Below are 10,988 nucleotides of genomic sequence, written 5' to 3' on the forward strand. Positions count from 1 at the left end.
CGGTTGGCCCAGGTCAGTATGCAGGCACCAGCCTCCCTGGGGTGCTGCTGATCGTGCAGGACAGTGGAGCTATCTGTGCCCTGGGGTCCCAGCCTAGTAATGGGCCCTGTTGGCCTTCCTTTTTTTACCTGTTTGTGGTACACGCACTGAGACTGCAAAGCAGTCAGCAGAAGAAAAGGTAATGAGAGACCCTGTTGGCCACTGACACAGACTCATCTGGATCTTCAACCTGAAGAGTTTTCAGATGATACTAAGCTGGGAGGAGTGGCTGATACACCAGAGGGCTGTGCTGCCATTCAGAGAGACCTGGACKGGCTGGAGAGTTGGGCGGAGAGGAACCTCCTGAGGTTCAACAAGGGCAAGTGCAGAGTCCTGCACCTAGGGAGGAATAACCCTGGGCACCAGGACAGGCTGGGGGCTGACCTGCTGGAGAGCAGCTCTGCAGAGAAGGACCTGGGAGTGCTGGTGGATGACAGATCGTGAGCCAGCAATGTGCCCTTGTGGCCAAGAAGGCCAATGGTCTCCTGGGGTGCACTAGGGAGAGTGTTGCCAGCAGGTCGAGGGAGGTGATCCTGCCCCTCTCTGTGCTCAGCCCTGGTGAGGCCTCATCTCGAGTACTGTGTCCAGTTCTGGGCTCCCCAGTACAAGACAAACTCTTTTCAGTTGTCCCGCGTGACAGGACAAGAGGCAACGGGCAGAAATTGAAGCACAGGCAGTTCGGCCTGACCGTGAGGGGGAATTTCTTCACTGTGAGAGTGATGGAACAGGTTGCCCTGAGAGGTGGTGGAGTCTCCTTCTCTGGAGATCTTCAAGGCTCGCCTGAATGCAACCCTGTCTAACACGCTCTAGGTGACCCTGCTGGAGCACAGAGTTGGACTAGATGATCTCCAGAGGTCCCTTCCAACCTTACTGATTCTATGATAATAGAATGCTGTGAAGATCCAGCTCACAATGCTGTGATAGCTGTGACTCCTAGCACAAGGGCAGCAGGAGCCTCCTGGTACTGAGGCCAGGAGGGAATTCCACATCTGCCATTATGAGAAAAAGTGCCGGCTATTTCCTCTGTGCCTCCATGAGAGTTGTGCCTCAAACTACTGCCTTATCCCACAGAATGCCTCTGTGTGTGCGGAACTTCCTGTGCTTCAATTTCTGCCCATTGCCTCTTGTCCTGTCACRTGKGACAACTGGAAAGAGTTTGTCCCCGTCCCCCTGACCCCCTCCCTGCAGGTACTTGTACACACTGATCAGATCCCCCCTCGGTCTGCTCCTCCCCAGGCTGCAGAGGCCCAGCTCTTGCAACCGTTCCTCGTAGGGCAGGTGCTCCAGCCCTCGGATCGTCCTCGTAGCCCTATGCTGGACTCTCTCCAGTAGCTCCATGTCTCGTACTGGAGAGCCCAGAACTGGAYGCAGTACTCGAGATGAGGCCTCCCCAGGGCTGAGGAGAGGGGCAGGATCACCTCCCTCGACCTGCTGGGAACAGTCTTCCTAATGCACCCCCAGGAGACCACTGGCCTTCTTGGCCACAAGGGCACATTGCTGGCTCAAATTAGCTTGACAGAACTGATGATCCAGGTGGAAATTACTGTGGCAACCATTATCATAAATACCAAATCAGGGAACAAAGTCAACATAACATCTTGCCAATGGGAAAGGCCAGAGGTGAATGGTTTACTGTTAAAGGGGAAACTTGGGAAGGGGCTAAAGGGAATATAAAGGAAAGCAAATCACTATTTGGGGGTCACTGTCAAGCCACCCTCCACCAGGTCACCACAGTGTGGAGCAGGGCAATAACCCTGCTGTTGCTCTGACCACACTTGTGTTTGACTGACTGTGACAATCATAGCGGACCCAGCGCTTTTCCTAATGCTGGCACGGGAATGGCCTGGACATCCTGGCAGAATAGTTGTGTCAGGCCTGCACCATAGGCACCCCAGAAAGGAGGAGGAAGCAGCTATAAAAGGACACGTCTTTTGAAGGGTAACAGAAAAAGCAAATCTCAGGGAAAGGGGCTAGTTGGGCTTTGAAGCCATTCCCTCACAGTAAAAACTGCCATGAGTCCTACAGAGACCAAGGCTCCTGCTTCAGCTGCATCCCAGCTGCAGCTGCTGCACCTGTACTCAGTGACGTGACTCAGCGAAGCTATGGCTTCTTGCAGAGGAGAGAAGGGAGCCACACAGCCTGTTTTAAAAAGGAGGAAGTCTGATATGCACAGGACATCCCATGTGCCACCCAGTCTGGCTCCTCACACCCTGGACAAGGCAGAAGTGAACAGAGCTGCTAGTCCAGGACCATTTCTGCAGTGTAAGAAAACATGCAGAGTGGACAGCCAAGAATAAGCCATGTATCCCTAAGCACCTCAGCAAAGCCTCGATCAGGGCTGACTGCTCCCTGGTTGCCAGGATCCTCCTTCCCATCCCTAGACTGCATTCAGCTATAGCACACAACCAGCGATGTGCCTAGCTGTGCTCGCGCCCTGTTGTTTTACTGTACACCACTGTACATGGAAACTGGAAGGAGATGGAGGGAGCGGAAAGGGAAGAGAAAGAAGAAATCCTAATTCAGCCAGAATCTAACAAGATCATCTCCTTGTCCTAGAGACAGGGTTCACTGCAGACCTTTGCTTTGACTGGCCATGACCAAAGACTCGCTTTGTATTTGTCTTTCCCACCACACACTTTTCTGCCTCTCATGTCATAGTGCACAAATAAAGCATGCCACACACAGGCATGCTCCTCCTGCCCTGTGCACTTACCTCGCAGTCCCAAGCCAGCTGCTACAAGACCTGATGTCACTGCTGAAGCAAACAGAACAAATACCCTTTCCTCCCACCCAGCTGAGAGGAGGGGAGAGCTGTGCTGAGAGCAGTGATCCTGGTGCAGATCCAAGGAGCGTTTCCCTTCTTCTCTCCCAACCTCTTTAGTGAYGCTAGGTTGGCCACATCGCATGCCCACCATGCTCAGCTCCATGGGACAGAGTGGATGCAGTATGTTGAGATATCATAACCAGTGATCAAGACGCACAAGTGGCCACGGCAGCATGGGTGAGAGCACCTTGGGCCTCTCATTAAGCTTAGAGAGCCTCATACTGGCACCATGAGGAAGGATTACGGGTAAGTGGTCTGGGCTTTGCTGAGAAGCACATGGGCAGGACAGCTGCCAGACGTGAAGAACCCACCATGCACAGGAATGCAAGCCCAAATGTCACCCAGCTGCCACCCACAGGGAACTAGTGCGTGCCCCTTTTCTGGGGCTGCAACAGGCTCAKCCTCCCCTAAGGTCCCCAGGCCTCTCTGGTTTCCTCCCTTCTCCCAATAGCAAAACCTCAGCAAGGCAGAGGACCCAGCACACGAGAATAATCAGACACAAATTGGTCCTGGTGTCAGCCAGACTGCATCGTTACAGGGACTGAGGCTTCCCCAGCCCAGCTGGGTATTGGTCAAACCAGGTCGGAGCTCACCACTTCATTGCCATCTCAGGAGAGGCTGCAGACATGAACTCAATCCTCTAAACTCTCCCACTGGTTTACAGCTCCCTGGGTCTGAGCTGCAGAAGTCATATTTAATCTTCTGCACAGGTACCTCGTACTGCTGTTTGTCAGCTTGTGGCTCTGCTGCTGTCCGYATCAGCAGGCTAGTGCACCTGCACAAGCAGTCAGTAGTCCCAGCCAAACTCAGCGACAGCTGACAGTGGGGAGGCTGGTCTAGTTCCACAAAGAAGAGGCCATCTCAGGCCTTTCAAGGGCAGCTGCTCCTGTGAGGAAAAGGAGGTTCAGCAGAGTGATGAGGCTAGGGGAGATCCTTCAACTCACCAGCAGCCACCAAACTCCAGCACAGACCTGGAGCCTGGCTCCCAGGGCAGGGCCTAGTCTGCTTTTAAGTTTAGAGGAGAYCCACGTGTTTTCAGGTCATCCTACTATTTTACACTCTGACCAACCAGTTGAGCTCTCTGAGAGCCTGACTCTCCGGCCTCTTACACTCCTGGCATTGCAGCATCCCACCCGCAGCTGGGCCTGGCACCTGCTTCTCTTTGCGATTTCCTCTCAGCTCAGTAGCTCTGGCAGAGAAATGCTTGTGTCCTGATTCTTCCCATAGCTGGGGCACCACKCTCAGTAACGCTGCACAGGCATCTGCCCCATCCATATGCCTGACCGCTGTCCACCTGMGATATGCCACAGGCAAATATCTCATTCCAAAACACAGATTTTAATATCAAAATAATTTTGTATAAAAATAWTTGTGGAAATAGTGACAGTGAGTAGTCCTCCACAAAGAGCAGGCCACGCACTGCCGCAGGCATCCCAGTCTTGTGGCCTGGCTGGACAGGGAGCCRGAACAGAACCACAGGCTTGGGATCCTCAGCAGCAGGCATGGAAAGATGCAGCTATCTCCTCCTGCTAGGTCAGGAAGGTAACTGTGGAGCCAGCTCCAGACCCAGAGAAGCACCCTGGCAACTGCATCAGCCATAGCCCTCCTGCTCTCAGCTGTGCAAAGGACCTCCAGCACTGGTAAGGCCAGAGGGGCACTGCCTCATCCAGGACACTCCCCATGCCCAAGCTCATCCACAGGATCCATGAAGGACAGCAACCCAGGCTGCTCATCAGGAGGTCTGCGCCCACAGTGCTTCCCTGGCAGGCAGGGCAGCAGCACATTATATCTCTCCTAGGTCCTCATAGACAGGTGATAAGTTGTTCTCATCCACAGACTGCTCCTTCTTCTGCACAKGTTGGGGCTTCACCACGTGGCTGTACAGCACCTCCACGTTGTTATTGTTGCTGTTATTAAGGCTGGGTTTGATGACCATCCTCTCAGGAGTGGGGTTCACCTGTCGCCTGCTGGGGTCCATGCTTCTCTCAGCACCTTTAAGGATAAATGGTGCCGGTGGTTTGGGGGCAGGCACTGGCTTGGGTCCCTTGGTCTTGAAGACAGGTACTGAGTAGTCRTCCGTGCTGGGGTTGTAGGGATACTCATAGCCGCTCTTGCCATCGTGGCCCTGGGTACGCCAGGCCTTGTCTGTGGGCCGTGCTTCATCATAGATACAAGCAGAGGGGGRCAGAGAGCGGGGGGCACAGCCTTCAGGCTCATCATAGATGGGATCCTTCTGTGCTGGTGGTGCCAGCAGCTGACTCCCCCCTTCAGCCCGGACCTGCTCGTACATGCCTGAGTACAATGGCACTGGCACCCGGAGCTTTGTTTCTTCCAGGGCTCCGCTGGGCACCTTGGCCTTGCTTCCAGGTTTGCTATCTATGGGGTCTGCGTACAGCGGGTCCAGCTGGGACCGGAAGCCCTTCACCGAGTCCAGAGGCTCCGAGTACACACTGGATGGGTCCTCAGCCGGCAGCACRGCTCGGGGCACTTTTGGCAGAGGAGAGCGTGGAGGTGTGCTTGGGACCACAGGCTTGGCTTGTGGCACGGGGGGCTCTGGCAGAATCCGGGTCTTCAGCAGAGAGGCAGCATCTCTCTCCTCCGCCACAGGACAGGGCCTGGGTACCAGCCCTGCTTTGGGTACCACAGTGCTGTCCCCCTCTGCAGGCAGCTCGAGGCTCAGGGAGTCAGCCAGGGTCTGGCGGATCAGTACCATGCTGGGACTGTCTGAATCCAGCGAGTCGCAGCTTTGCCGATTCTCCTCCACCTGTGCTTTCTGCTCCCGGATGGAGGCTTCCACCAGGCGGAAGATCTCATTGCCCTGCTTGGTCTCAAAGGTGAAATTCCCTGGGCCAGAATCACAGCGCCTGCCAGCTTCAAAGGAGAACATCACCTGCAAGGAAGTGAAAGGGTAACGTACCGCCCAGCACCCTGAAACCCAGAGCCTCACACAGGACGCTGCTTCCTGCTGAAGCAGCACCAGTCCTGCACTTCCAGCGAGAAGATTKCACTGCTGCTCCCTCCACTCAGTAATGAGGGCGGCCGCTAAGAGCACTATGCTAATGGCGCAGCATGCTCTGTGACTGCACAGCACTGCTCTGCCTGTGTGGGGGGAGGCTGTGCTACCCAGACGCCTACAACAAGATGTGAAACAGGAGTTGGAAACACTGGAGGGGACATCACTGCAAGGCACTCCACGCCCAGAGCTGCAGATCCTGCTAGAGATCTGCTGCCTTACCTAAGCTTTTCCAGCAGGCCCAGCAGCTGGCACCAAATAGTCTAGGAAATAATGTGCAGTTGGCACTAGAGACAAAGCAGAGTGACACCGGAACAGGTTGCCAGAGARGTTGTGGAGTTTCCTTCTCTGGAGATAYTCAAGGTCCGCCTGTCTRACATGCTCTAGGTGACTCTGCTGAGCAGGGAGGTTGGACTAGATGATCTCCAGAGGCCCCTTCCAACTTTACTGATTCTATGATTCTATGACAAGATAAGCGACAGTTCATCAGGAGAAACTACTATGGGCAGAAGTAAGTCAGCATTAGTCGGGCAGAAAGGAAGCAATCCAGAGATAAGAGATACAAGACAGTGAAACAGGGCTTTCCATGGGAGAAAGGTCAGAAGCAGCTGCTTGGCTACCAATGGCCAATAAGCACAGCATTTGCCTTACAAGTATTATTCTGTTAGTGGTATAGAGTACTTTATAGAGAAGTTTTGCAGTAAGGCTGTGTTTCTTAGGCCCTGAACATACACCTATGCACAGGTTCTCACCTGCAGATGGCAAGACCCTGAACCTCAGTCCCTGAATCCAGGTGAGATTTTCTGTCTTACTAGTGCTCTTATGTGCAGCAGCCCTGCTTGCTCCAAAATGCTCCTAATAAAGCCAAGACACAGCATCCAGGAGCAACCACAGCAGGACCTGATTACACCTTGATCACCTGCTTCCCTGTCGGTCCAGGTCTGAGCACTCCCCAAAAGCTCAGCCAAGTTGTCACTGCGGGTGCAGCCACTGCATGTGCTCCTCATACCACACGACTTCAGTCCTGCCTCCAGCACAGGCCCTGTATACAGGCCAGATGCCTCCAAGAGTCGCTCAGACAGTTTCCACTTCTGTTGTCATAAAGTGCAGCAGAAATCACCACAAGGAGGCTGCAGCTGACGCCACTGCTTCTAAAAACAACCCTGGGGAGACCACTTCCTCTGCATGCAGCACGGCCTATGGGGCAGGTGCCTCTTGCACCCAGGCTAACAGCAGGAGGATTGGGGGATTATCYGCTGAAAGACACTGGGGAGGAGATAGGCCTGCGTGGGTCAGCCAAGCTCACAGCAGCACACCTGGAAAGGCAAACAAATCTAGAAAACTGATGTCTCAAACAGTCAAACTTGCTCACATCACTGTCCTTTGGGGGAGAGAGACTGCAGCCAGCAGAAAAAAGGTGCACAGGGAGCCAAGGCTGCAAAGAGCCAAGCTCCCTGCAGTCTGGGACAGCCTGACAGAGCGCAGGAGCAGGACACGTGTGCTGCTGGTACGTGGTAGAGATCAGCGAGAGAGGAGAATAGGGGATAATCCAGCTGTAGGGGTGTCTGGCAGAGGGTCAGGTGGGGGCTARAACAGTCTTAACGGGAGTGGGGCAAGGACCACACACAGAAGGGCTCTGCACAGCACACCCTCAGCAGGGACAGGCATCCTGCTAGCCCATGCTCCTCCACAGTGACACAGAGACACTCACCATCACAAGCTGGGAGCTGGGGACAGACTGAGGATCACAGATGCCATTGAGGAATGAAGTTGCCCTCCCTGCAGTCACCAAGGACTGCAGCAGCTCCAGCAYATGGCAGGGCCTGCTGCACAGTTGACACAGGCAGGTTCTGACACATCAGCTTGTGTCCCTTCAGCCACGGAAAGTCTGCAGGGTAATGGGCCTCAGCCCACGGCACGCAGGTTCCCAACCCACCTTGTCTCGGCCGTATCTCCGAAGCAGCCGATAGGGCCATACATAGAGGGTCTCCTTCATCTGTGGGTCCTTCAGGACGAGGCCGTCACGCTCAGCCTTGAGCACGTAGGCACCACGCAGCTCGCAACGCTCTGCAGCCTCTGTCCGCTGCACCGTCACCCGGAAGATGTTTGCTGTGGAGACAGAGCTGATCAGGGGATGCAGACAAAACACCATCCCCAGCTCCCAGCAAGGCCCAGCCCGGCCTCCAAGGCCCCTGGCATGGTGACAGTGCAAAGACATGGCCCTGGGAAGGGTGCCCAAGTCCAGCACAGCAGCAGGTCCTACCTTCATCCCGTGAGTAGTAGATGGAGTTCACAGCCATTTCCAGGGCTGGCACCTCCCCACCGCCCTCTCTGCTGCGCCGGCCTGTCACACTGGCATTGCTGGGGCTATTTCCCTGACAAGAGAGAGCAGATCAGCCCCGGCTCCCTTGTCCCACACTGGTCCCCCAGGGCTCCTTGCAGCCAGTGGCTGCACTATGACTCCACTTGCCCTTTGTGGCCAGCACCCACGGCCCAGTCTGGTAGCCAGCTGCCCTCCCCATGGGGCCCACCTCTGCCCCCCCATGGCCCAGCCATTCTCCAGCCACACTGAGCCTTTCCCTGCCCACAGCCAGGGACAGACCCCACACCTGTCCAGAGCCAGCAGGACCCATGGGCAGATAGAGTCCAACTATGCCTGAGGAGCAGCCCGGGACTCCTGACAGGACCCCAGGCCCACCTGGCCCAGTGCATGGCCTGGGTGCAGGAGAGAAGCAATTGTCCYCAGCAGCCCTTTCCCTGAACCCTGGGCTCCAGTGCAGCAGGCCCTGCGGTGCACAGACACAAGCTGGCCCTGGCACATGGCTTCCTCCATCCGCAGCAGCTAGTGATCCAACGCGCCCTACTCCACAGTTGCTCATCTGACCCACTCTGACAGAGCCTTGGCCATCCGGATGTCCTGCCGTCAACACAGAGAACAGCTCTGCTTCCGCATGAATATGCTCCAGCGCAGGCAACACCAGCACCCAATGCACCACGCAGTCCCAGCTGCACTCTCCCAGCAGCACGGGCAAGGCAGGCACGTGAGATGACCCAGTAACGCAAGGGTCTCTGCGTCTGGCTTCTGCACAGGCAGGAAGATGGTGCCAGTATCACTGCGCACAGCCCACGGAAGGGAAGCAAGCACTTCTACATTTAGCACACGCAGAACTGAAAGTGCAATGCATACACTGCGTCAGAGCCAGTGCCCCTCTGCAGCAGGGCCTGTGTGGGTGATGCTCACCCCTGTGCTACCACAGGAGAGAAAAGATCCCCCTCCAGGGAAGCCCCACGCAAATCAGACTCACAGGTGCCCTGCAAGAGCAGTTTCAGCAGGTTTTGCACTATTGCATGAAGGTCTGTATTCAGAGAGGGGCTGAAAAATGTTTCTCACTGTCAAAGTATATGGAATGGGGTTGCAGCAGAATACRTGTCTGGCAGAAGGCAAATTGTCACAGTTTCAGTTCAAAACTGATCAAATGGGCTTCTTAACAGGAGGCAAGGTCCTAACATGCCCTCTTGTTTGCCTCCTTGCCGGACTAGGGATTGCTGAAACTTAGTGCCTTAGAGCAGAGCGCTGCTCTTCAGCTAAAGCATCTAATACAGAAGGGCTCCAGCCAGGATCAATAAGTCAGCAGCTAGCAAGTCTGCCAGAGACCTTTAAAACTTCCTTGGACTCTGCTTTCCCTCATCTTCAAAAGAAATTCCAGCCTGAACTGCTACTGATCTTAAACAAAATCCTGTTCCCAATGTAGATGATCAAAAATCACAACCAGCTCCTTGCTTCCTTGTCTCCTCTTCAGCTCCCTGCAGAGAGAGCAGGCGCAGCTCCTGTGCCTCTTGCTGCAGGCCAGGCCTTCCTAAAACACATGCCATCCTCCTCTCAGCACTTTGCTAACCTCTTCTTAAACCAAGAGTGTGCTTCATGAGCCCAAGCATCCAGCTAACTGTGTCAGGAAAAGCGTGAGCAGAAACACTGCACAAAACGGACATTGGCCTGGACAAGGAGCGATTCCAGTGTCGTACCTGCGCTTCTCTGCCTGATCAGCAGGCACTCGCTGCACAAACATATCTGGTTTGACAGCAGGCTGCAGGGAGAGCCCAGGGACAAACAGGGTCAAAAAATGGCTAGAGATAAGTTATGTTCAGCTCAGCAGGGCCACGGGGCTCTCGCAGGGCCCAAGCACAGGGCTGGGGAGCCAGAGGGCTCTGCCACAGCGGGGCACCAGCAAGGTGCACCCTGCCACCAAAAAGGGGCAAGCCCCAAGGTTGGCAGGAGGGACCAGAGCTGCTCGTATCGTTCGCCCAGCAGCCAGGCGARGCTCCGGGCACCAGGTGCACACGCAGGACTCTCCGTGGCATCATTTCTGCCCCTCTAGCAGCCGGAACAGCAGGCAGTGATTAGCGAATAGCTGCAGTCCCTGGACGGGGGCAAGGCTTTAGGCAGAGGGAAAACAGCCCAGCCTTGAGGGCACACTGAGGAGTCCCGCGACCACGCAAGCCTAACCCATCCAGCTGTCACACGGCCGAGAGCTGCACAGAGGGACCTGGTGTCCCAGCGCCGGGCTGCTCCCCAGGCTCCCGGGATCCGGCCCGTGCTCCCGGCACGGCCAGGCCGCCGCACCTGCAGAAGGGGAGCTGCGCAGCCTCCCCGTCCCTGCCCTCCCAGTCTGCCCCGCCGGGGCCCGCGGCGGGGCCCAGGACGCCGGCGCGAGCCGCCCCGCTGGCCCCACTGCTCGGCTGTCCCGCTCCTTGGCCCCATACGCACCGGGAAGGCGATCTCGCACAGCTTCGCCACCCACTCCTCGCTCTGCTGCTTGTCGGCCGCGAACAGGTAGCTCCTGTCACTGGTCTCCAGGCAGAAGGCGGCGGTGCCGTCCCGGGGGCCGCTCTCGGCGGCGGGCGCCACGCTGATGCAGTCGGCCAGCCGCACGATCTTCTTGTCCAGTCGCTTGCTGCTGAGCTTCTCGGGCACCCCGGCCTGGTCCTTGCACTCGAAAAACTCGAGGCGGGCGACGCCGTGCTGGCTCGCCGGGTACAGCACGAACCAGTTCTTCTTCCATCGCTGTGGGGCGCGGCGGTCACGGCGGGGCCGCGCCGCGCCCCGAGCCCCGC

The 10,988-nt window shown here is 56.3% G+C and overlaps 1 protein-coding gene across 1 annotated transcript; it reads right to left on the reverse strand.

Annotated features, from left to right (window-relative positions):
* Positions 1-4,182: 4,182 nt before the first annotated feature.
* DOK1 (docking protein 1) lies at positions 4,183-10,980 on the reverse strand (the record flags this gene model as incomplete). Its single annotated transcript, XM_085317295.1, has 4 exons — positions 4,183-5,753; positions 7,813-7,985; positions 8,140-8,251; positions 10,642-10,980. Coding segments are annotated over 4 exons (1,731 nt in total), but the record flags the coding sequence as incomplete, so codon positions are not given.
* Between the last annotated feature and the right edge of the window lie 8 nt (positions 10,981-10,988).

This window comes from Rhea americana, unplaced genomic scaffold, assembly GCF_003343005.1.
Source record: "Rhea americana isolate MKP2758 unplaced genomic scaffold, rheAme1 scaffold_495, whole genome shotgun sequence".
Classification (NCBI taxonomy): Eukaryota; Metazoa; Chordata; class Aves; order Rheiformes; family Rheidae; genus Rhea; species Rhea americana.